A 25,575-nucleotide genomic window follows, 5' to 3' on the forward strand; every position below is an offset into this window, starting at 1 on the left:
GAGCGGTGGGGCCTCCTGGAAAGAGCATGGGCCTAAAAGTCAGATTCTAACTTGGGTCAAGTCACTTGACTTCTCTGTGTTTCCTTGATGCTTTCCACATCAGTGAAGTGGGGACTCAATACTACTTCTTTCTCCTAGTCAGACTCAGAGCCTCACATGGGAAAGGGACTGTGCCTTGTATCTAAGTGCTTAATGCGCATCACGTATTTTATCTTTTTTATAATTACTGTTATTATAATATAGAAAGCACTGGGCTTTGGAGAGTGCTGCAAGCTTAGCAGGAAAGAGAGTGAAAGCACCCATTAGGTGCTTTGAACCCAGCAGGGATTTCACCCGACCATAAGGAACCACTCCGTGACTTGGACAGAAAGCCAACCCACAATAATAATAATAATAATAATGGTGGCATTTGTTAAGCGCTTATTGTGTGCAAAGCACTGTTCTAAGCGCTGGGGAGGATACAAGGTGATGAGGTTGTCCCACGGGAGGCTCCCAGTCTTAATCCCCATTTTACAGATGAGGAAGCTGAGGCCCAGAGAAGTTAAGTGACTTGCCCAAAGTCACACAGCTGACAAGTGGCGGAGCCGGGATTTGAACCCATGACCTCTTTCTCCCAAGCCTGGGCTCTTTCCACAAGGAAGTTGAGGGAAGAGTAGCACACCTTGGAGGCCCCAGGCAACTGTGACTGTGAGGCAGCTTCTCGACTGTGAGCCCATTGTTGGGTAGGGACCGTATCTCTATGTGTTCGACTTGTACTTCCCAAGCGCTTGTACAGTGCTCTGCACACAGTAAGCGCTCAATAAATATGATTGAATGAATGAATGAATTCCCCAGAGCTGTTGACATGGCCACCATGGCAAAGAGAGTTAGTAGAGAAGCAGCATGGCTTATTGGAAAGAGCACGGGCTTGGGATCAGAGGTCATGGGTTCCAGTCCCGGCTCCTCCACTTGTCAAGTGTGTGATTTCAGGCAAGTCACTTAGCTTGTCTGTGCCTCAGTTGCCTCATCTGTAAAATGGGGATTAAGCTCCACCTGGGATGACCCGATAACCTTGTGTCTCCCCCAGGACTTGGAAGGGAGCTTGGCAAATAGTAAGTGCTTCATTTTTATCGCCTTGTAGACTGTGAGCCTGTTGTTGGGTAGGGATTGTCTCTATTTGTTGCCGAATTGTACTTTCCAAGCGCTTAGCACAGTGCCCTGCACGCAGTAAGCACTCAATAATCACGATTGAAGAGTGAATGATTGAGAGCTCTCAATCAATCCATTGAGTACAGAGAACTATAATAAGCACTAGGGAGAGCACAATTAATGAAGCAAAATTCAAAGCACTAGGGAGAGCACAACCGATTAGGCACGATCCTTGCCCTCAAGGAGTTTACAGTTGAGCAGGGAAGATGGGTGCTGAGTTATTTGCAGGTAGGAAGATGGAAAAGAAGGACATGTACATATGTATATATGCTTGTACGTATTTATTACTCTATTTTATCTGTACATATTTATTTTATTAATTTGTTTTGTTCTCTGTCTCCCCCTTCTAGACTGTGAGCCCACTGTTGGATAGGGATCGTCTCTATATGTTGCCAACTTGTACTTCCCAAGCACTTAGTACGGTGCTGTGCACACAGTAAGCGCTCAATAAATACGATAGAATAATAATAATAATAATGATGGCATTTATTAAGTGCTTACTATGTGCAAAGCACTGTTCTAAGCGCTGAATGAATGAATGAATGAAGTTGGCACTTAGGTAGCGGTGAGATATGGTCCATATTGTTAGGTTATTGGTTAAGAGCATACTAAGCGCCAAAGCAGTGTTCTAAGTGAGAAGCAGCATGGCTCAGTGGAAAGAGCCTGGGCTTTGGCGTCGGAGGTCAGGGGTTCAAATCCCGGCTCCACCACTTGTCAGCTGGGTGACTTTGGGCAAGTCACTTAACTTCTCTGGGCCTCAGTTACCTCATCTGTAAAATGGGGATTAAGACTGTGAGCCCCTTGGGACAACCTGATCACTTTGTAACCTCCCCAGCTCTTAGAACAGTGCTTTGCACATAATAAGCGCTTAATAAATGCCATTATTATTATTATTATAAGTGCTGGGGTAGACATAAGCCAATCGGGTCTAACACAGTCTCTGTCCCACATGGGGCTCATAGTCTAAGGAGCTTAGACTTTCCGAGTTTGAGGTGCCAGGACAGACACATAGAGGTGTCCTGGACACAGGAAGAAATGTAAGAATTCAGAGGAGAGCAGGGATAAGAGCAAGAATTAGAGTTTGTCTACAGAAAACTCACTCGGGAGGTGGGATCTGGTGGAGAGTAGGGGTAGACACTGAAGATGAACCTTCCAGCCACTTGTTTCCCAGGGGCTGTGACCAGAGGGAGAGCTCCGCTGGGTCCCGTCCCGACCTCATTGGCCCCAGCTCCTCCCGCCGCACCGTGTAGCCCGACCCCTCCCTGCCCTTTCTGACAACGGGGTGGGCAGAGCTCGCGTGGGCCACAGTTACGATGTCCTTATCAGTTGCGTGGTCGTCATGGACTCTCATCTCTTTCACCTCCTTTTGGATTGTCGCCACAATACAGATTGCTTGGGCCTTAAACAAAGGAATCAAGACCGATTATAAGCAGTATTGGGATGTGGAACTCGGGGTCACCTACGTACCGTGGGACAAAGTGAAGCCCGAAGATCTCGAAAGCTTCTGTGAAGGTGGAGTGTTGGACAATGAAACCCTCAATCCAGGTACATCCATGCCTTTCCTCACGCTTATAGATCTATCGACCCACATGCACGGAAGACCTAGAGAACAAGAAGGGGAAAAATCTGTTTTACGAGGTACCCTTCCTCCTGCGGCCCCTCAGCTCAGTTTTTTTTTTTTTTTTTGATAGCATTTATTAAGCGCTTACTATGTGCAAAGCACTGTTCTAAGCTCTGGGGAGGTTAACAAGGTGATGAGTTTGTCCCACGGTGGTTCACAGTCTTCATCCCCATTTTTACAGATGAGGTAACTGAGGCCCAGAGTAGTTAAGTGACTTGCCCAAAGTCACACAGCTGATAAGTGGTGGAGCCGGAATTTGATCCCATGACCTCTGACTCCAAAGCCCGGGCTCTTTCCACTGAGCCACGCTGCTTCTCTATGTCAGTTTTTCCCGACATCGTCGTAGAATGGGATGTATTTCGGTTATCTTGGGATTCAGAATTTCCATCTCTGAGTTGCCTCTTAGTTGCCAACCATGGTTACCAAAAAAGTCACCACCGATGAACCCTGTAGCAAACTCTCCCGTTGTTTGTGCTTGGAGGTGAAAGCAGGAGTTGATAGAGAGTGTGGCTTCATTTATTCAACTTTTGGTGGGCCTTCCCTCTTGCCCGGTTGCTGTTTTGGCTGAAGGGAACCAGTAGACTCTCTGGTATCTGCCCAAAAAAGGTCCCAGATGGTTTAAAAGAAAGTAATTGGAGATCTGACAGGCTCAAAGCCTTGAATCTCCTGTCGAGCTCCTTTGGAAAGAAGCCCTTTCCCTAAGGCATTCTAAGTGCTTGTGCATACTGCCTCATTTGCTTCAGAACACCCCTCTCAGAACCACTGTTGCACTTACCAAAGTAGAAGACCCAAAGACCCATCCGTTGTTGGATGGGGCTCTTGGCTTTCGGTTGGGTCGGTGGGAAGGCCCCGCTTCCAACCGCTCTGGAATCTGTTTGGGCAGGCGAGGCCACGGGCTGCAGGCCACTCTGCCAGCCACAGGCTCTGAGGTTTGAATCCTTCCGTTGGACGGATGTTCGTGCCCGGGCTCGACTGGACTGTGGTGATCGACTTTTGTGTCTGTCAGTAACCGGGCCGATTCCCGACTCTTTGTAGATTGGAAGGGAATTCCTAAGAAATCGGAGAATGAAGTGGCTCAGAATGGAGGTGCAGAAACCACTCAGGCGGAGGCGGTGTCTCCCCTCCCTAAGGCTCTTCCTGTTCCCGTCCCCCCGATTCCAGTGCCTGCCCCTATCACCGTGCCTCCTCCTCAGGTGAGCGAGCGCTTCCTTCTCGGCTTTCTCCTGGGGCTCAGTGGGGCTGGAAAGATTCTTTGGAATTGGAAGGAAAGCCGGTGTTGCGCTGTCGTGCGTGTTGATTTCACAAGTCAGATCCGACTTGATGCGGTTGTCGTCGGCCTGTTCTGGGATTTGCGTAGACGGGTACCACGATGGTCCCAAAACCTCTTGTTGCAGCTAAGTGATCCAAGTGCTATTTAAAAAACACCCAAACCCTTAGTTTCAGTACACCCAGAGAAGAAACAGTCCTTTCCATCCTAAACCCAGCCTTTTTCCCTGGTTTCTCCTGGCTTGTCCCCCGACCCAGAAGAACTGGGGTGAGCCGGGCTTGTGATATGGGGTGGGGGTGGGCTGTTCGAGTGGAGAGGGTGGGAGGATTTAAATGATGCCCCTTACCGTACGCAGACTGGGTGTATGAATTGTTCGGCCCGTGGGCTGAACACCCGCCCCGCCCGGTCTGGGTCCCCGGGGAGTGTCCGAAGAGATAATAATAATTACGGTACTTGTTAAGCACTTACTTTGTGCCAAGCACTGTTCTAAGCGCTGGGGTAGATAGACCTTAATCAGGTTGGACACAGATCCTGTCCCACTTGGGGCTGACATTCTTATCCCCATTTTTTTAACAGTTGAGGTAGTTGAGGCACAGAGCAGCCAAGCGGCTTGCCCAAGGTCACGCAGCAGAGACGGATCCCGGGGGAACCCTGAGTTTAGGACCGGGTGGCGGGGAAACTGGGCCTCAGGGGTCTTGATGCCTGGCTCTCTCGTTGGGTTCCCTTCACACGCACAGCCTTTCTGCAAGGGGACTTCAAGGCTGACTCGAGTCTGAAAACGCCAAGGAGAAGCCCTGTTCTCACTTGCCGCTCTCCCCCATCCTCCTCCTTTCCCTTCTCTGCTTTGCCCTGTTTCATTCTCCACTTCCCCACTTCTCTCCACCTGAAGTCACTCCTCCTGGTTCCTTGGCCCCCTCCAGCTGAATTTGAGCCCGAGGGCTGTACCTAGTGTCCAGTGAAACCTCGGACGGAAGTACCACCAATCTTGAATTCGGGTGCATCTAAGATTCATGGCTGTTGGCGGTGTCTCGAGGGTAGCCGGCAGTGGGCAAAGCGATGGATACCAACTTTTCTGTCTCCTGTGTTGTCAGGCACGAGAGAAGCAGTGCCCACCTCCCCACCTCTCGGTAGTCACCTGTTAGGGGAGCAGGAGCTGTCGGAAGCGTGAGTTCTTGGGAAGTCCCGCCGCCCTGCCTGCCAGGACGTCTCCGTCGGCCGCATCCTCCTTTCGGTCGGCTCTCACTCGTTTCCTCTCCCTCCTAGGTCCCACCGCATCAGCCCGGCCCGCCGGGAGTGGGTGCCCTCCAGCCGCCCACCTTCACGCCTCCTTTAGGAATTCCCCCTCCGGGATTCGCCCACGGAGTCCCCCCTCCGCCCCCGCCGCCGTTCTTGCGTCCCGGTTTCAATCCGATGCACCTGCCTCCAGGTATGCCCACCCGGGGGGTCGATCTGCCCGGCAGCGCGACTGGAGGTGGCGTCGGCTGGACGTGAGGGAGGGTGGAGGGGCTCTTGGGTTTGGGGGCAGCGGGAGCAGCGAGGGATCCCCGTGGCCCCGGTTAGAAGGATGGGGTGACTGATGCCTGCCTTCCGACTGCCCCGCCCCGGGTCCGAGCCCGACCCCTCCCTCGCCGCCCGTCGTGGGCCGGGTTCCCCGAATCGAACTAAAAGCCCCGCTTGAGCCACCGACACGGTGCAGGTTACTGTTTTTGTGCATTTCTTTTCCCCAGGTTTTCTTCCTCCCGGACCCCCACCTCCCCTAACTCCCCCGGTGTCTATTCCTCCTCCGCACACTCCGCCCATCACCATCCCGAACTGTAAGCGTTTCTGGCTCACTTGGTCCGGGTGCCTGGGGCGGGAGGGAGCGGGGCGGGTGCAGGTTCGTAGGATGGCGGAAGCGGGCGCTCCGTGGGGAAGGCCGGAGGTAAGGCAGGAGCGGCCCGTTTCACGTGTCGATAGGATCGGATTTCTTAGCAACAATCACCGGTGTAAATGGAGACGCCACCAAAGACTTAACTCTTGGCAATCCCATTCCAACAGTGGTTTCTGGGGCTCGAGGCAGCACCGAGTCGAGTGACGGTGTGAAAATGTACGGCTCGGCTGCACCCCCCTCCGGGCCCGCGCCCCCCACCGCCGCCGCGGCCGCCACCGCCACCCAGCCCATCTCACTGCTCGGTAAGTCTCCTTTCCTTCGGTCACCTTGCTTTTCTCGGGGTCGGTGTCTCAACGGGGTAAGGGGCACACCAGCCCTAGTAGAGGAGCTCCAGAGCAGGCCAGCCCCTTCTAGAACCAAATGTTTTTGAGTAAGAGGCGGGCCCAGGTTCGGGATCCCTACCGGCGGGGGCCGAGGAGCGGCAAGGCAGCCCGCCCCCGCAGAGCCCGGGCGGGCTGTCACCCGTAATCGGCGGAGGGCCGGCGGTTCAGTCTCCTCCCCGTCCGGTCGCGACCTCTTCGGCTCGCGAAGCCTCTGCGGGAATCATTTCCCTGCTAAATAAGCTGAGGGGATTGTGAGGTTTAGGGCTTTCTGCCCTAAAACCACCGGGACTGGATAGGAGGGGAAAGATGCACTTCTGGGTTGGCTCCAATAAAGCTGCTTTGTACCGGTGTCAACATTTATTCGGATGGAAGAGGGCCCTTTTCCTAAACCAGCCGGCAAGGTCCCCCCGGCCCTGCCTCGAGCTTGGGTGAGCCCCTCCATTTATTTTATTTTGTTAGTATGTTTGGTTTTGTTCTCTGTCTCCCCCTTTTAGACTGTGAGCCCACTGTAGGGTAGGGACTGTCTCTATATGTTGCCAATTTGTACTTCCCAAGCACTTAGTACAGTGCTCTGCACATAGTAAGCGCTCAATAAATACGATTGATGATGATGATGATGATGATGATGGTCTTCGCAGAATGGGGAAAAACCCTTAGGCAGCCTCCAAGGCCTGGTCCCTCCTGGCCTGGCTTCTCCCAGCGGGGAGGGGACTAACGTGAAAGCAAGTGGACCTTGGCCCGGGCAGGCCTTATTCAGAGCATCAGGAAGCTTGTACTGGGCTCTAGAATGAAAGAGCATCCTAGCAGGGTGGGCAACGCGGCCAGAAGCAAAGGTGGGCATTTCCCCAAATCTTCTTAGAGTTAGCAGCCGGGCCTTCACCTCTGTCTGAGCCTTGCCTCTGGATCTGTCGTGCATTCGTCTCCTGGTCTGTTGCTCTGAAGAAAAGGCAGTTTCCAGTGGACTGAAATGAGGGAGGGACTTTTGCATCCCTGCTTAGGTGGTGATAATTGTAGCATTGGTGAAGTGCTTACTAGGTACCAGGCACGATATTAGGCACAGTTGTAAAAACAAGAAAATCGGATTGGACACAGTCCCTGCCCCGCACAGGGCTCCCAGTCTCAATCCTCGTTTTGCAGATGAGGTTAAGGTTATTGAGACCCAGAGAAGTGAAGCGATCTGCCCAAGGTCACACAGCAGACAAGTGGCGGAGCCGGGGGTTAGAACCCGGGTCCTTCGGACTCTCAGGGCCGTGATCCATCCACTAGGCCACGGGTTTCGGCCGCGCTGATAACTTGCCCGCCCAGGGGCAGTCCTCTCCGTTCGAAGGATGGCCTTTTTCTCCCGGGGCTTGTGGGGAGAAGACACTGGGAGTAGATTTTTGGCCATTTCCAAATTCTCCCCACCACTCGTTTTGATGGGGCAGAACATTTAGGCTTTTGTGAAAGATCGAACAACTCCCGAGGCGTGCTCCGTCTGCGTCGCCTTCCTTTGGAGAGCGAGCGGGCGACGCTGCTGGCTGGAGTGCGACGGGGACGGTGGAGACAGGGAAGGCGAGTTCTGTCGGATGAATCCTCCATCCTTCCGGGTCTCCACGTCAGAGCTGTGATGGCATTAGGCACGTGGGCCAAGTCTGGGTACGCAGCGAGCTGGGCCGGGGGGTGGGGGCAGGTCGAGCGCCATTAAAACCTCAAAGCAGGAGCGGGAGAAGAAAAGAGTGGGTATCCCGGACGCGGGGAGACGGTACCAGGATTCCAGCCCCGGTACCTTACAGTCCAGCTGCCTTAGTGGGAAGCCTTCCGTACTTTGATAAAGAATAAAAATTTCTCTCTTGGTCACATTTGTTTTTGTTGCGAAAAATAGTCCGTCCTTTAAGTTCAGGACAGAGGGGAGAGCCTTTCGGTTCTGTGTTTGGTTGCTTCCACTGCCGTTGAATGAATGGACTTGTTTCCACCGGGGGCTGATCTGCTGGTGCCCATTCTGTTCCTTCCCATCCATCCCTGTCTCAAAGCGCGGGGAGTTGAGCTAGAGTTGAGGGTGCGCTCTCCAGCGACCGGGCCCCAGTCCCCAGTCAGTCGGTCCCAGTGCCTACTGGGGTGTTAGTGCTAAGTGCTGAGGTAGAAGACGGAACGGCCAGACCCAGGCCCTCTTCCACGTGGCAAAGTTAAGTGGCTTGCCCACAGTCAAACGGCAGGTGGGTGGCCATTCTGGGATCGAAACCCTGGGGTCTTCCGACTGCCGGTCCTGGGCCCCTGCGGTCTGGCTACGCTTGGGTCCCAGGGGTGGATTGAGATTCAGCTGGAGGGGCCCAGCCCCCCACGAACCCGCTGCCGGCTGGTCGGTCCCCGCGGGCCGGAGGCATCTGGGACCGCCACTCTACTATCGAGGGGTCCCTCAAAGACGATGCCGCCGAAAGTGAGGTCGAAGTCACCGTGGGGACCGTCGCACGGACAGACTCATAGCTTCCAGCCCTTGGAAAGCCCCTTTCTGTTCTCTGGGAAGGCAGGGCCCATTCTAAACGTGCGCTCTCGTTGTCCAGAAAGAGGCCCTTAGGCCAGGGGTGCGGGGAAGAAGGGGGATCCCCAGCCCGGCTTTGGGTCAGCTGATCTTTTGAGGGGATTCTTGAACGTTTATTCTTGGTGGAACGGAACGCTGAACTCTAAACCCGTGGGAGAGTAGAGCTAGTAGGCGTGAACACAGTAAGCACTCAGGAAATACGATTGAATGAATGAATCCCTGCTCCCAGGTTAGCCGGGAAGTTCACTCAAATGTCCATTGGATGTCTCAGATTATCTAGGTGTGCATGGCCTGCACCTGACCCCTTCTCCCTCCTCTCCCCCGGCCCCCCGCCCCAGGGGCTGAATGCATCTGCCATGCGCTACTCTGTGTTGTGTTGTGTGTGTGGGAGTGTTGTGGAGTGGGTGGAGCAGTTTTCCCCTAAGGTGGGGGCTTGTCCAGCTGTTTGATGCTATTTTACCGTCTGGTTCAGAGCCCGTGATCACGGCCCACACGTTTCCAGTGACTGCTGGCCCGGGGCATGTGCCCTGCCTGGGAGACATCAGGGGGTGTTGGTTTCTTCTACCGCTGTACGTCGTCAGCATCCACTGGACCTCCTTTCGCTTTCGGGGAAGGCCAGCAGCACGGTCTAGTAAGAGGCAGAAGACCTGGGTTCTAATCTCGATCCTGCCACCTGTCTTCTCTGTGTTTGGGGCAAGTCACGTAACTTCACCGTACCTCAGTTTTACCTGTGAAGTCGGGATTAGGACTGTAAACCCAATGTGCAACACGGATTGTATCGAACCTGATTATCTTGTGTCCACACAAGCCCTTAGTACAGTGTCTGGAATATAGTGAGTGCTTAACAAATGCAACTTACAAAAAAAAAAGAGGCAGGGGGAGAAAAAACGGAGCCGGGTCGTGCCTTCTGCCCGGGCCGTTGTGGATCTTGCTGTACTGAAGCCGCTGGAGTAAGGCTTTAAAGCGCATGACTCCTTTGCCGAGCCCTCATAAATGTTAGTAATTATGGTTACCCTCCAGGCCCTGCTCTTTCCACTAAGCTTTGCAGCTCCTCGTGTGTTCTCGGGGCCTTCTGGCTTCTGGCAGGGTGGGTTTGATTTTAGTCAGATGGACTTGAATTGTCGTTAAGCCTAGTGCCTGTCATTCTATAAACAGTGCCTCCGTGGCAGGGAGAACCTCATCCGTTCTTACGATCTGGTTCAAGCAGTATGTATCTGTTATATCGTTGCGGCGCACTTTCCCAAGCGCTTAGTTTGATGGTCTGCACACTGAAAAAGGCCAAGATGTAGGATCGATTGATTGACGGTGGGTTGCGTAAAGGGTGCAAATCCAAGTGATGGGAGAGGGAGTACGGGAAAAGAGGATTTAGTTGGGGAAACTGTTATCTGTAATGTATTCATTATATCGGTATACTAATGTTTGTCTCCCCGCCCTAGATCGTAAGTTCTGTTATGGGCGGGGAACATATCTGTCAACCCTGTAATATTATAATAATAATGTAATATATAATAATATGGTAATAATCCTAAACTCTTAGTGCGGAGCTCTGCACGTAGTAAGCACTCAATAAATACGACTGATTGATCCGCACACAGTAAGCAATCAATACAATTGATTGGAAGACCTCTTGGAGGAGATGTGATTTTAATAAGCCTTTGAAGGTGGGGCTTCACTGATACTGTCCTCTCTCGGTTCTCCTCCTCTGTCTCTGCCCGTTCCTCAGTTTCTTTTGCTGGCTCCTCCTCTGCCTCCCATCCTCTGACAATGGGGGTCCCTCAAGGTTTGTCTCCCCGCCCTAGATCGTAAGTTCTGTTATGGGCGGGGAACATGTCTGTCAACCCTGTAATATTGTAATAATAATATAATATATAATAATATGGTAATAATCCTAAGCTCTTAGTGCGGAGCTCTGCACGTAGTAAGCACTCAATAAATACGACTGATTGATCCGCACACAGTAAGCAATCAATACAATTGATTGGAAGACCTCTTGGAGGAGATGTGATTTTAATAAGCCTTTGAAGGTGGGGCTTCACTGATACTGTCCTCTCTCGGTTCTCCTCCTCTGTCTCTGCCCGTTCCTCAGTTTCTTTTGCTGGCTCCTCCTCTGCCTCCCATCCTCTGACAATGGGGGGTCCCTCAAGGTTTGTCTCCCCGCCCTAGATCGTAAGTTCTGTTATGGGCGGGGAACATGTCTTGTCAACCCTGTAATATTGTAATAATAATATAATACATAATAATATGGTAATAATCCTAAACTCTTAGTGCGGAGCTCTGCACGTAGTAAGCACTCAATAAATACGATTGATTGATCCGCACACAGTAAGCAATCAATACAATTGATTGGAAGACCTCTTGGAGGAGATGTGATTTTAATAAGCCTTTGAAGGTGGGGCTTCACTGATACTGTCCTCTCTCGGTTCTCCTCCTCTGTCTCTGCCCATTCCTCAGTTTCTTTTGCTGGCCTCTCCTCTGCCTCCCATCCTCTGACAGTGGGGGTCCCTCAAGGTTCAGTTCTAGGTCCCCTTCCAAGCTCCATCTCCATCCACTCCCATGGCTTCACCTATGATCTCTATGCAGATGATTCCCGAATCTACATCTTCAGCCCAGGCCCGTCTCTTTCCCTGCAGGCTCGCATTTCTTGCTGCCCTACCTGGCTTTTCCGCTAACACCCCAAACTAAACGCATCCAAAACTGAACTCTTATCTTCCCACCCTCCCCTGTCTTTCCCATCACTGTAGTCACTACCCCCATCCTCCCTATCTCACAAGCCTGTAACCTTGGCATTGTCCTCGACTTCGCCCTCATTCCACCTTGCACATTCGATCCGTCATCAAATCCTTCACGTTGTTAAAATGCCCCTTTTCCTTTCCATCCAAACTGCTACCACGATGATCCAGGCAGTTATCCTATACTGCCTTGATCATTGCATTTGCCTCCTTGTTGACCCTCCCTGCCTCCTGTCTGCACAGCTCATTTTTCTTTGATAAAAGAAAAAATTCTGCCCATGCCTCCCCACCCCTCAAGAACTTCCGACGGCTGCCCATCCACGTCCGCGTGAAACGGAAACTCTTTAACATCACTCAGTCAGCTCACCCCGTCCTTCTTCACCTCACTCATAATAATAATGATGTCATTCGTTAAGCCATCTCTAAACAATCTCCTAGTCTCCTACTACTAGAGAAGCAGCGTGGCTTAGCGGAAAGAGCCCGGGCTTGGGAGTTAGCGGTCGTGGGTTCCAAACTTGGCTCCGCCACTTGTCAACTGTGTGAGTTTGGGCAAGTCACTTCACTTCTCTGTGCCTCGGTTACCCCGTCTGTAAAATGGGGATTAAGACTGTGAGCCCTGTGTGGAACAACCTAATTACCTTGAATCTACCCCGACACTTAGAACAGTGCTCAGCACATAGTAAGCGCTTAACAAATACTATCATTATTTTTTTTTTACGGCCCAGTCCGCACACTGCCAGCCTGCTTACCGTGTCCCAGTCTCACCTATCACCACTGACTCCTTTCCCACATCCTCCTCCCTTTCCTGGAACTCCCCCCTCCACCCCCAACCCTTCATATATGCCAGGCTATCACTTCCCCCATGCCCCTTTCAGAGCACTATCGAGGTCCCATTTCCTCGAAGAGAACTTCCCCAATTAAGCCCTCTTTTCCCCGGCCCCCTCTCCCTTCTGCATCTTCTAGGCACTTGGGTCTGTAACCTTTGGGCATTTGATATTCGCCCCACCCTCAACCCCGCAGCACTTAGGTACATATATCTAAATTATATATTATCAGTTATTTATATTAATATCCGTTTCCCCCTCCAGTTCAGAAGCTCACTGCGGGAATGTATCTGCTAATTCTGTCGTACTTCCCTACGCGCCTTGTACAGTGCTGTGCACGTAATAAGTGCTCAATAAATACCAGCGATTGATCGATTGGATGGGCAACTGCTGGGGGTTCTTGAGTTAGGAGGTGTGGACTGAACTGCGTTTAGAAAAATGATCTGGACAGCGGAATGAAATAGGGACCGGGGTGTGGGGAGAGAGGAGCAAGGAAGGTGATGTTGTAATCAAGGCGGGGGAAGATAAGCACGTGGATGAACTTGGTAGCAGTTTGGATGGAGAGGAAAGGGCAGATTTTGGCGATGCTGTGGAGGTAGAACCGACAGGATGGTAGTGCTGTCTACAGTGATGGGAAAGTCAGGATATGGTGAGGAATAGGGATTTTGGAGGGAAAACGAGCAGCTCTGTTAAATTTGAGGTGCCGGCGGGACATTCAAGTAGAGATGTCCTTGAAGGTAGGTGGAGATGTGAGGCTGTGGAGGAGAGCGGTCAAGACTGGAGGTGTAGATTTGGGAATCATCCACAGACAGATGGTAGTTGAAGTCGTTGGAATGGATGAGTTCTCCTAGGGGGTGCATGTAGTTGGAGAGTGGAAGGGGACCCAGATCTGAGCCTTGAGGGACCCCCACAGTTAGAGGATGGGGGGCGGAGGAGGAGCCCACGAAAGAGAATGAGGAGAGCACTGTGTCGATGACGCTGAGGTTGGATGATCTTTCCAGGAGGCGGAGGGTGGTTCACAGGGTCGAAGGCAGCCCGGCAGGTTGAGGAGAATTAGGATGGAGTAACGACAGATGGGTACATAGCAAGTGTTCTGCAAGTACCACGATTATTATTACTGAATGCACTTGGGGGAGCTTCCCTTGCCTACCCCAGCAGTGGTCTTGAAGCGCCATTGATCAGAGGGGATGGTTTGTAGGCTTGAAATCTTACCCTTTGGAGGGGAGGGGAGGGTGAGGGGAAGGAATATCTTTCACGAAAGGCACTGCCCCATGTTGAACATCATGATTTGTGTCTCATCACTTTGGCCAGAGACGTTTTCTTGTTTTAGAGGGAAACATATGTTTAGATTGAGACAGAACCGGCACATGGAAACGTGCCCCGGCCCCCGGTGCTTTTTCCCCGGTCCTGTCGTGGCCGGGCGGGCTGTGGGGGGACGGTCCGGCTCGCCGTGGCCCGGCGGGGGGGGGAAACGGTCCCTCCCGGAGCCCGGTCGGACTCAGGTCAGAGCCCTCCCCGATCCCGGGCCGTGGAGGGCAACGACGGCTGGCAGCGGGCGCCCCGGGCCGGTGGTGAGGGTGGAGAGGGTGTCCGGTCCCGGGGCCCGGGGCTGACCGTGTTCTCCTGTTGTTTCAGGCACCCAAGGAGTGGCCCCCGGCCCCGTAATGGGCCTGCAGGCGCCATCGACCGGGCTCCTGGGCGCCCGCCCTGGGCTGATCCCGCTGCAGCGGCCCCCGGGCATGCCTCCCCCGCACCTGCCGCGGTTCCCGCTCATGCCGCCCCGCCCTATGCCGCCGCACATGCTGCACCGCGGGCCCCCGCCGGGCCCCGGGGGCTACGGGATGCCCCCGCCTCATGGCATGAAAGGCCCCTTCCCCCCCCACGGCCCCTTCGTCCGGCCGGGAGGGATGCCCGGCCTTGGGGGGCCGGGGCCGGGCCCCGGTGGCCCTGAAGAGCGAGAGGGGCGGCAGCAGCAGCCGCAGCAGCAACCACCCTCGCAGCAGCCGCAACAGCCGCAGCAACAGCAGCCGCAACAGCAGCAGCAGCAGCCGCAGCCTCCGCAGCAGCCGCCGCAAGGATTTCGGAACGACAGCCGGCACCAGTTCAACTCCGGTAGAGACCAAGAACGGTTTGGCCGGAGATCCTACGGCTCTCGGGCGGACAACGACCGGGAGCGCTACGGGAGCCGCGCGGATGACAGGGAGAGTGGCGGGAGCCGGGAGAGGAGGGAGTGGGGCAGGAGGAGCCCCGAGCGGGACAGGTCCCGGGACACGGAGGAGAGGAACAGGCGGTCCGGCGGGCACCGGGACCGAGACCGGGATTCCCGGGACAGGGAGCCGCGGAAAGAGAAGGAGGAGACGAGCCGAGGCAAGGAGAAGACGGAGGCGGCGGACCGGGCCGGGGGGGACAAAGCCCTGGAACCCGTCGGTGGGCCCACGGGGTCCGCGGCCCCGGCCACGGACCTGGGGAAAGGGGAGGGCGAGCCCCCCGCCCCCGCCCCCGCCGCCGAAGAGTTCCCACCTCAGGCTACCTCATCCGGCGGCGATCCCAAGAAGGATCCGGGCCCGGCCCCGGAGGCCGCCCGCTAGACACTGGGGGCGGAGGCGGAGGCGGCGGCGGAGGGCGGAGGGCGGAGGCGGCCGCCGCCGCGGGAGAGGCAGCGGAGGAGGGCTCGGGTGTCGAGGCGTGTACAGATGCTGTATTATATTTCTGCTTCTGCTAGGTCCCAGTCCAGCCCCTCGGTAGTCGGTGAGAATTGGAAGCAATTTGATTGCTTCCCTTCTATTTAAAATAGCCACAAAATAACAAAAAATCCTGAAGGTATGAATAAAATATTACCCCTTTTGGCTGTAACTTTTTAAAAGCTTTGACTTTTAAAAGTTTACGAATCGGAATTAGAAGTGCTTTCTATTTTTTTTTAATTTAAACAAAGGTAACGGTGAAAGCTCCTCAAGACCATAGGGATGTTTTTAATAAACTCTATTTTCGTAACAAACCTCAACGTGTGCTATTCTTCCTACCCCGGCCCGGAGTGGAAAAGCAGCGCCCGGCGTCCCAAAAGTCGGAGCCGTTCCTGCGGTTTGGAGTCGGAATTGGGCGTTCTTGTCGATGCTGGTTAGAAAACTCTCCCATCTCTGAGTAGGGATGAGCAGGAGCGGGTTTTGTTTGTCGCGGTCAAGGTGGCGGCGATGGGTCGGACGCCTTCCGATGGCCTGGCCCCGGCGGCTCTGCAGAGAGCTCGTGGTGAACGTGGACGGCGCAGGGCGTCTTTTGGGCGCGGGATCCGGGGCGGCCGGCGTCGTGGGGGACCCCGGCCGGTTTTAGCCAGTTTTAACCAGGAGAAGTTAAAGGCCGCCTTCCCGTTCTCCCGTTCTCCCAGTCCCGGCCCACCCCTCTTTTCCGACTGCCTTTCGGGCAGGTGCTGTTGGAGACCACCCGGGAACACGGGAGCCTCCGGCCTTGTGGAGCGCGTTCTAATTCTTCCACCCCATTTTGTGTCCTGGTTTCGATGTGCTTCTGCAGTCAGACTTCGTTTCCCCTGTATGGGAGAGGCGGCTGTTTGGTTACTTGGCTTTTTCTATGCTGCTTGGCAGCAGCTTCATCTGGTGCGGCGAAAGAGAGGAAAGGAAGATGCAAGCGGACGTGGGTTTTTACGTTCTCGCATCCGCAGAATAAAAACATAATCCCTTTTACTCCTGTGAGCTCCAATTGCATGGGTTAAATGTGTCCTTGCCGTGTTGCTCGTCGGGCCACCGTGCCCGCTTCCAGGCCGGAGGGTGACCGGGTCCACACTGGAAGCATCTTTTGGGGCGGGGAGAACGGTCCCCATCCGGAGGCGATGGAAGGACTCGTGGAGGGGGACAAATGATTACACACCACCAGCGGCTGGTTGGTGCCTTCTCTGTGCTCAGTTAGCTCAGCTGTAAAATGGGGATTATGATTGCGAACCCGAGGTGGTCCGTATTCAATCTGATTAGTTTGAATCTACCCCAGTGCTTAGGACAGGGCTGGGCACCTAAGCACTTTTTAACAGATACCTTAAAAAAATAAAATTTTTTTTACATAGCTGCTGAGCCAAAACAGCGCTAACCCCAAAAGGCCACTGGCTGTCCGGTGACCCCAAAAGGTGGTCTGCGTGTGCGGCGACCGGGTGTTGCGGTGAGGCCTGGGGTAAGCTGGCGGGAGGTGGGTGATCTAAGCCCTGCCCATTCAGTCTGTCACGTCGGCCTTCCGAGACCATCGAGCCCAAACTGTGCTTGGTTAACACGTAATCCCCTCCCGGCTCTAGGCGTGTCTCTGTGCTCTGACCGGTAGCCAACCACTCCATGGTATCTACCGAGCGCTTACTGTGGGCTGGGCACCGTACTCAGTACTAGGGAGGGAGAGGTTCTAGACTGTGAGCCCACTGTGGGGTAGGGACCGTCTCTTTATGTTGCCAACTTGTACTTCCCAAGCGCTTAGTACAGTGCTCTGCACACAGTAAGCGCTCACTAAGTACGATTGATTGGGGAGTCGGGTCCACCCTCCGAACTAGTGGTGGTTTGGGGCAACGGTGTGGAATGCGTAGTGACGCTGTACCACCCCTCCCGCTCTCCCCGTGCTTTTTCCCTTTCAACAATCCCATTCGGTTTTGGCCAATTAAGAATGAAAGGCTTGGTTTCTCCTAGATCAGGAGAACCGACGACTTGGAGTTGTGTTATCCGAGGTGGGATGGGCCCGGGCGGCGCTCGGGCACCACTGGCCTGTTCACCTTCCACCCCCTGCAGTCCTTCTACAGCTCCTAAGTCTCTCGAGCACCGCCAGAACTGTTCCTCCCCGCAGGCAGAGGTAAGAGCTTTCAGGCCCGGGGCTCCATTCCCGTACCGCCACCCGCCCATCCACCCCGCACAGCAGCCGTTAACAGCCAGTGGACAAAGCGGACTCTTGTGCCAGGTAAGATGCCGTCTCGTGCCCAGCCCCCACCCCCTCACCTTTTCCTGCTCAACCGGGGAGGGAAGGGGTAAGGCAGATAACAGGCAGGGCCTACTTGGACTCTGTGCCTCCCATGAGCTGCGTAGGGGAATTAAGGAAAGGCCTGGAGCCCTACCCCCATGAAGGAAGCAGGAAGTTGGCTCCACACTTGGGCCCCTAAGCCGGCAATCCCTTCTAGTGGGGATGGATTTCAGCCTCTCGGGCCAGGCCGGGCAAGGCGCAGGGCATCAGCATGGTCAACGGGGCTGCTGATTTTTCAGCCTTGGGCTGGGGCTGCGGGGTTGAGCGGGCATCCTGGCTGACTCCCGTCGGACAGATGAATTCCTTCAGGGCCTGGCCCACGGGTGAGGGGCTCCCTTCCGCCCTTGCCCTGGAGACAGCCAAGACCCCACTCCTCTCCCAACCCCCCAACAAAAAGCATCGAGGACGGGTTTAAGGTGGATTACAACAACGTGTTTAATGTTTCTGCCCAATCCCATTCCTTGCTCTGTCAGCATCTTGTGAGTCGAATTCCCGAGGCCACCCGTGAGGTCTGGGCTGAGGCCGGGGCGACAGCCGGGGCCCGTGGGTTCACTTAGATAGTCCGATCACACCGCATGCCTGGCGGCTGCCCGCGTTCCCCGTTTTGGTGCTCTCCTCGTTTCCCCCTTTGCCCAAGTCGTCCTTCTTCTCGTGGATCTGGGGTGGGGACAGGAGGGAGATAGGAGGGTGGAAATTCAGGACAACTTGGCTTGTGGGTATCTAGTTTCCTCTCTAAGAGCTTTGGGCCGCCCCTTCCCGGGGGGGCTTCCAGATCACAGGACCAGCGGGGCCCAGACCGGACCACCAGGAGGAAGGGGAAAGGGGTTCGGAGAAACTCCGAGATCTCTCTCTCAGGTCCTCGGCAAACGGCCAAGGCCGGGGGGCTCATTCCCACCTAGTGGGGCAACCTGTTAGGGATGGTTTGGGGGCAAATCCCACTGCTCGGTGGGAGAGGCAGGAGAATGGGGCCGGGTGGGAATCATACACTCAGCCAGCTGCTTGTCCTGGACCTAGAGTCGCCTGGGGTCAGGGAGGAGTGTGCCAGCTTGCGTGCACACACAAGCACACCCCACCCCACCCCCGTGCTGCCAAAAACCTCTGCAGTGGGCCACCCTGAGCTTCCTTCCCCGACATGGCACTGCTCCAGGTGCAAACAGGTCACCCGAGGCGCCGTTTGTCCCGGGGAGACCTGGGCAGGAAACTGGGAGCCCCTGGCTCAATCCTACCCTCACCGCCGCCACCCCATCCTACTTGGGGCTCAGGCTCTGGAAAATGTTGCAGGCTTTTGGAGGGAAACCGGACAAGTCGGCTGTTCTGCTCCCGCCAGGTACAGAGCTCCATCCTGGGGGCAGAGCCCCAACCCGGCAGCACAGGTACGAAGGGAGGGTGGGAGGGCTGGGCCAGGGGACCCCGCGCCTGCCCTAACCCACTCACCACCATCGTGCGTCCAATGATGGAGTTTGGTCCAGACAGGGAGATGACGGAGTCCTGGATGGAAACGGTGGCCACGCCTTCCTTGTCGGCAAGCACGTTGCCCAAGTCTCCAACGTGCCTGCAGGCCAAAAGGCCGCAAGGAGAGAAGCGTGAGCGGGACGGGCCCCCCGGGTGACCCCGCGTGGGACCAGTGGCCTTCCTCCTCCCACCTGCCCAACGCGAGGCCTCTGGCCTCTTCCAGGGTCCCCGGCTCCCGGGGTAGGGCATCCCCGGGCCCTCGGGCACTCACCTCTCCTGGTCTTTCGGGCCACCGTGTTTCTTGGACTCGGGGTTGAAGTGGGGGCCGGCGCTGGTACAGCCTGTCAGAGCAAGCAGGACAGTTCACGGGCGCGAGGTCTACCTCCGGGACGCCGGCCCCGTGACAGGGCAGCCTGCTGGCCTCCGGCAGCCCGCTGGGCCAGCAAGCACCCATCCCCGATTCCCACCCTCACGGTGCCAAGACGGAGCAGCCGTCCCAAGGCTGGCATCCGGCGCTCCGGGCACCCAAGGCTCCCACCTCGCACGGACCATCTCTAGAAGCGACGTTTTTGAACCCTGGTAAGTGTCAGAGCCATGGGCGTGGGAGGTGTGTTGGTTTCTGTGTACGTGCCCTGGCCTGGGGCAGCCCACCTCCTCCCTCAGCCCCCCAGGCCCAGAAGTAATGGGGCTGCTCAGATGGAGTTCAGTGATCTTGAGCCCCTGCACCCTGGCAGACGGGAGCAGTGAAGTTCAAAGGGGGCACTGGGCCCTCAGCCCCGATGGCCACTTTCCGCAGCCAAAACCCGCCGGAGCTGCAGCCCCACCCCCCACTGTGGCCGGCTACCGTCGGTGTTGTCTCCAAACTCATGGACGTGGAAGCCGTGCTCTCCTTCGGCCAATCCTTCGATCTTTCCCGAGACCTTCACGGGCTCGTCATCCTTGGGGGAGAGGACAGAGGGTCTAGGTCAAGGAGAAAGGTTGGCCCGGGACTCCTCGCACCCACCCGCTGCCGGTGGCTCCCAGGTGCCCCTCTCCCCGGACTCCGCTGCCAACCGGCTCAGGGTCTGCTGCTGCCTACAGGGACGGCTTTTCCGCACCACCGGCCCCGGGCCTCCGGGCCTCCGACGGCGGCGGTTTGGCCTTGGCTGGAAGGGGATAAGCCCTCGGCCCCTACGGTCAGCATCCGAAGGCGACAGACCGGCTCTCCCCACCAGCCACGCTCCTCCGTCCCCCGGTTCTGGCCAGCACCGGTGAGTTGTTGCGCGGCAAAGCCCGGCAGAGCGAGCTGCCCAACCCCAGCAATCTGACAAAGGAGACCTAAGGGAGAAAAGTTAGACACAGCGAGGCCTAATGGATAGAGCTCGGGCCTGGGTTCTAATTCTGACTCTGCTGTGTGATCACGGGCAAGTCACCTCACTTCCCCTGTGCCTCGGTTACCTCCTCCGTAAAATGGGGATTCAGTCCTACACCTGACTCAAACTATGAGCTTCGTGTGGGACAATCTGATTAGCTTGTATCTGCCTTTGCAACGGTGCTGGGCACGTATTAAGGACTTAGAGCCAGGGAGGGGTTTTATAAGACTTCTCCGGCCCCACGGGGATCTGCCCCGTGAGAGTTGCTTTGGCCGGGCTGGCAGGTGGCACCACCAGGAGATGAGGATAGCTTCAGATGAGAGCAATTAATCATTTATTGCGCACTTACTGTGTGCAGAGCACTGTACTAAGCACTTGGGAAGTCCAAGTTGGCAACATATAGAGACGGTCCCTACCCAACAGTGGGCTCACAATCTAGAAGAGGCTGACTGCAGTGGGCAGGGCCCCGTGCTCGGTCAACGGGCTGCCTGGAGAGAGGGCACTGCCAGGGCAGGGAGGACTTGGCCAAGATGGGTGGGTCTTCCTGGAGAGGAAGCAGCTGGGGCTGCCTCCAACTGTGTGTGTACAGATAAAGCGGGCAATGCTGTGGGGCCCAACCTGTGCCCAGGCCAGGGCACTGAGCCACGGCCCCCCGCCATTGGCAGTGAGGGCCAGGCAGGTGTGGAGTCAGTTCGGGGAGGCTGAGCGCTTCTGGTTCTGCCCGAGCCGGTTACCGGGCCCAGGGGCAGGAGCTCCCTTGCCTGGATGGGCCAGAGACAAGCCCTAAGCTCCCGGTTTGGGGGTCAGGGCTGTGATGACCATCCCCCCGGGGCCATCAGGTCCGCCCCGCTCCGGCTCAGAGAGGCGGCCCGCTTCCCCTGACCAGGATGGTCTGAGCTGGCGCCTGCCCAGCGCAGGGGGACAGTGACAGTGGTCGACAAAGACTACAGAAAGGGTATCCAGTCCTCTTGGCCTGACCCAAAAAGGAGGCTTTGCGTGGGTGGGGGGTACTGGGGAGCAATGCTTTGAGGACACAGTGGTGAGGGGGCTTGCAGATTCACCTGTACCTCCCCTCTCCAATGCCCCACTCTCAGGCACTCTGGGCTTTAGGGCAGGGCAAAGTCTTCTCTGAAACTTGCGTCACGCTCTGGAGCCGTGCTGGGATCCCCTGGTGGCTCGGAGGGCAGAGGCCGAGCTCAAGGGCACCGTATCAAACCTCCTGCCCGGCCCCACGTGGCGTGCCGGCTCCGCTCCCCTGCCCCCAGCCAGCTCTCCGAGGCAGGCCCGTGCTGGGGCGGGGGAAGACTGCTCCCCTCCACCGTTCCCCAAACAGCTTCCCGGCCCGAGGCCCAACTGAAGCAGCCTGAGAGGGAGAGAGGGCGGGCGGCCGGCCTGGCCTGCCTTGCCCCGCCGGCCTGTGGGCCCAGTCTGTAGCCCTGCAGGAAACTAGACTGGAAACTGGGCCCCGCCCAGGCTCCTGTCACCTTTGTATCTGCGGCTCAGCCTGGGCCTCGGGGAGGGTGGACACCACCTTGGGCGGCTGCAGCTGCAGTCAGGCAACCGCATTTACTGAGCATTTACTGCTTACAGAACACGTTATAAGCCCTTGGCTTTGTCCACAACTAGACTGGAAACTGGGCCCCGCCCAGGCTCCTGTCACCTTTGTATCCGCGGCTCAGCCTGGGCCTCGGGGAGGGTGGACACCACCTTGGGCGGCTGCAGCTGCAGTCAGGCAACCGCATTTACTGCTTGCAGAACACTGTTGTAAGCCCTTAGCTTTGTCCACAACTAGACTGGAAACTGGGCCCCACCCAGGCTCCTGTCACCTTTGTATCCGCGGCTCAGCCTGGGCCTCGGGGAGGGTGGACACCACCTTGGGCGGCTGCAGCTGCAGTCAGGCAACCGCATTTACTGCTTGCAGAACACTGTTGTAAGCCCTTAGCTTTGTCCACAACTAGACTGGAAACTGGGCCCCGCTCAGGCTCCTGTCACCTTTGTATCTGCGGCTCAGCCTGGGCCTCGGGGAGGGTGGACACCACCTTGGGCGGCTGCAGCTGCAGTCAGGCAACCGCATTTACCGAGCATTTACTGCTTACAGAACATGTTATAAGCCCTTGGCTTTGTCCACAACTAGACTGGAAACTGGGCCTCGCCCAGGCTCCTGTCACCTTTGTATCTGCGGCTCAGCCTGGGCCTCGGGGAGGGTGGACACCACCTTGGGCGGCTGCAGCTGCAGTCAGGCAACCGCATTCACTGAGCGTTTACTGCTTGCAGAACACCGTTGTAAGCCTTTGGCTTTGTCCACAAATGCGCGGGGAGCAAGGAAGCTTCCGGCCCTCAGGTTGAAAGATTCCTCTCCCCGACCGCTCCTCCTCAGACCAGGACCAAGAAGCAGCGTGGCTCAGTGGAAAAAGCATGTGCTTGGGAGACAGAGGACGTAAATTCTAATCCCTGCTCTGCCACTTGTCTGCTGCGTGACCCCGGGCAAGCTGCTTAACCCCTGTCCGCCTCAGTGACCTCATCTGGAAAATGGGGAATACCGACTGTAAGCCCCATGGGGGACCACCTGATTACCCTGTATCTATTCCAGCGCTTACAACGGTGCATGGCCCATAATGAAAATAATAACCAATACCCCTATCCGGTCGAGGCTGTGGGTCCGGTTCCGTGCGGTACCGGCAAGGGAATCTGCCCTTACCCGACTAGTGGGTGCGGGTCGGCGTGAGCCGGGCTCCGTGACCCGTGCCGTGAGGTGACTCCCGAGGGCTTCCTTCACCCACCACCTGCAGGCTTGCTCTCTACCAAGTGGCCACCTGTTCCCCCCGGCCCGCTTTGGACGGCATCGACTGAATGCCCGCCTGCAAGACCGAGGCCGCCAAAAGAGTCACACTCCAGGGGCTTCCAGGGTCAACGCCCAGGAACAAGAGTCCAAGGTTAGTCACTTTCTGACGAGGTAACTCGGTTTCTCTCAGCGGGTGGGTCTCTGCAGCTTAGCCTCTTTAGTGCTCTCCCCCCCTCCCCTTTTAGTTCCTGCCCCCCACCCCCATCTGTGTGTGTGTGTGTCTCACTTTCCCCCTTGCCGTGTCTCCTTCCCCCTTTGCGTGTCTCCCCCTTGCCGTGTCTCTTGTCTTCCCCCTTGCCGTGTCTGTCTCCCCCCTTGCGTGTCCCTCCCCCCAGGCTGTGTGTCTCCCCCCTTGCATGTCCCTCCCCCCAGGCTGTGTGTCTCCCCCCTTGCATGTCCCTCCCCTCCAGGCTGTGTGTCTCCCCCCTTGCATGTCCCTCCCCCCAGGCTGTGTCTGTCTCCCCCCTTGCGTGTCCCTCCCCCCAGGCTGTGTGTCTCCCCCCTTGCATGTCCCTCCCCCCAGGCTGTGTCTGTCTCCCCCTTTGCGTGTCCCCCCAGGCTGTCTCTCTCTCCCCCCTTGCGTGTCCCTCCCCCCAGGCTGTCTCTCTCTCTCCCCCCCCCCTTGCGTGTCCCTCCCCCCAGGCTGTGTCTCTCCCCCCCTTGCGTGTCCCCCCTGGCTGAGTCTCTCTCCCCCCTTGTGTGTCCCCCCTGGCTGAGTCTCTCTCCCCCCTTGCGTGTCCCCCCTGGCTGTGTCGCTCCCCCCCCTTTGCGTGTCCCCCCTTGCTGTGTCGTTCCCCCCCCCTTTGTGTTTCCCCCCTGGCTGTGTCTTGCCCCCCCCCCCATTTGCGTTTCCCCCCTGGCTGTGTCTTGTCTCCCCCCCCCCATTTGCGTTTCCCCCCTGGCTGTGACTTGTCTCCCCCCCTCCTTTGCGTGTCCCCCCTGGCTGGGTCTCGTTCCCCCCTCCTTGTGTGCCCCCCTGGCAGTGTCTCGTTCCCCCCTCCTTGTGTGCCCCCCTGGCTGTGTCTCGTCGTCCCCCCCCGCGTGTCCCCCCCGGCTGGGTCTCATCCTCCCTGGGTGCATCTCCCCCACCCCCACCCTGTCTCTTTCCCCCTGGCCGTCTCTTCTCCCCCCCCCGCCCTGTCTCTCCCCCCCTTTGCCATCTCTCTCTCTCCCTCCCCCCCTTGCCGTCTCTCTCCCTCCCCCCCTTGCCGTCTCTCTCTCTCTCTCTCTCCCCCCCTTGCCGTCTCTCTCTCTCTCTCTCCCTTCCCCCTTGCCGTCTCTCTCTCTCTCTCCCCCCTTGCCTTCTCTCTCTCTCTCCCCCCCTTGCCGTCTCCCCCCCTTGCCGTGTCTCTCTCTCTCTCTGTCTCCCTCCCCCCCCTTGCCGTCTCTCTCCCTCCCCCCCTTGCCGTCTCTCTCTCTCTCTCTCTCTCTCCCCCCCTTGCCGTCTCTCTCTCTCCCTCCCCCCCTTGCCGTCTCTCTCTCTCTCTCTCTCCCCCCCCTTGCCGTCTCTCTCTCTCTCTCTCTCCCCCCCTTGCCCTCTCCCTCTCTCTCTCTCTCCCCCCCCCTTGCCCTCTCTCTCTCTCTCTCTCTCTCTCTCTCCCCCCCCCCCCTTGCCGTGTCTCTCCCCCCCCACCCCCCGCCCCCCGGGTCCCCCCGTCGGCGGCTCCGTTCCGCCGATCCGGTCCGGTGATCCCGCGATCGGGTCCGGGGCATCCTCGGGCCGCATCCCTCCCTCCCTCCCTCCCGGCCGAGCCCCGCCCCGCGCCCCCCCCGCCCCGTGACTCAGCGATTCCCCGGGCCCCCCGGGCGCGCGGGCCCCCCTCCCCTCCCCTCCGGCGGCGGCGGCGGCGGCCTTGCCTGCTGCTCGAAGCGGACGATTCCGTGGACGGGGCCGTCGCCCTTGAGCACGCACACGGCCTTCAGCAGCACCATCCTAACGGGAAACACCGAGCGAGGGACCGAGAGAGAGAGCGCGAGAGAGAGAGCGGCGGCGAGGAGGAGGAGGAGGCTGCGGACGCCGTTGGGCGGGCGGGCGGTCGGCCGACGGGAGCCGATGCTGCGCCACCACCGCACCTCGGGGGGGGATGTCTTATAGGCCCCGCCCCCTCCCCGCCCCACCCAATGGCGGCCGCCGCCCGGGCCCGCCCCCCGCCCCGGGGCCAATCGCGGCGGCCCCCCCGGCTCCTCCCCCCCGAGGGCAGCCAATCAGACGCTGCGCCCTCGCCGGCCCCGCCCCCCGCGGCCTCCCGCCCGCCAGCATTCACCCATCCATCCATCCATCCATCCATCCATTCACGCCCCCAGTTGTACGTATTGAGCGCTTACTGCGTGCAGAGCACTGGACTGAGCGCTTGGGAAGTCCAAGTTGGCAACAGACGGAGACGGTCCCTACCCAACGGCGGGCTCACGGTCTAGAAGGGGGAGACGGTCTAGAAGAAACATAGTAACAAAATAAAATAAATAGAATAAATATGTACAAGTAAAATAAATAGAGTAATAAATCCGTCCAAACATCTATACGTAGATACAGGTGCCGTGGG

At 57.2% G+C, this 25,575-nt stretch overlaps 2 protein-coding genes across 2 annotated transcripts in view; one reads left to right on the top strand and one right to left on the bottom strand.

Annotated features, from left to right (window-relative positions):
* Positions 1-15,250, top strand: part of SCAF4 (SR-related CTD associated factor 4) — a 48,891-nt gene extending 33,641 nt beyond the window's left edge. Inside the window, exons 15-20 of the mRNA XM_038766218.1 lie at positions 2,577-2,733; positions 3,845-4,002; positions 5,340-5,502; positions 5,804-5,890; positions 6,114-6,248; positions 14,033-15,250. Of these exons, the coding sequence (XP_038622146.1) occupies positions 2,577-2,733; positions 3,845-4,002; positions 5,340-5,502; positions 5,804-5,890; positions 6,114-6,248; positions 14,033-14,985 (1,653 nt within the window). The 3' untranslated portion in view covers positions 14,986-15,250. The remainder of the gene's footprint in view (positions 1-2,576; positions 2,734-3,844; positions 4,003-5,339; positions 5,503-5,803; positions 5,891-6,113; positions 6,249-14,032) is intronic.
* Positions 15,251-17,799: 2,549 nt separating this feature from the next.
* Positions 17,800-24,998, bottom strand: SOD1 (superoxide dismutase 1). The gene is made up of 5 exons (XM_038766284.1): positions 24,893-24,998; positions 19,686-19,779; positions 19,113-19,182; positions 18,824-18,941; positions 17,800-18,046 (listed from the first exon to the last, which is right to left on the bottom strand). The coding sequence occupies exons 1-5, from the start codon at positions 24,965-24,967 to the stop codon at positions 17,939-17,941; spliced, it is 465 nt and encodes a 154-aa protein (XP_038622212.1). The 5' UTR covers positions 24,968-24,998; the 3' UTR covers positions 17,800-17,938.
* Between the last annotated feature and the right edge of the window lie 577 nt (positions 24,999-25,575).

The sequence above is a fragment of the Tachyglossus aculeatus genome, chromosome 24, assembly GCF_015852505.1.
Source record: "Tachyglossus aculeatus isolate mTacAcu1 chromosome 24, mTacAcu1.pri, whole genome shotgun sequence".
Lineage (NCBI taxonomy): Eukaryota > Metazoa > Chordata > Mammalia > Monotremata > Tachyglossidae > Tachyglossus > Tachyglossus aculeatus.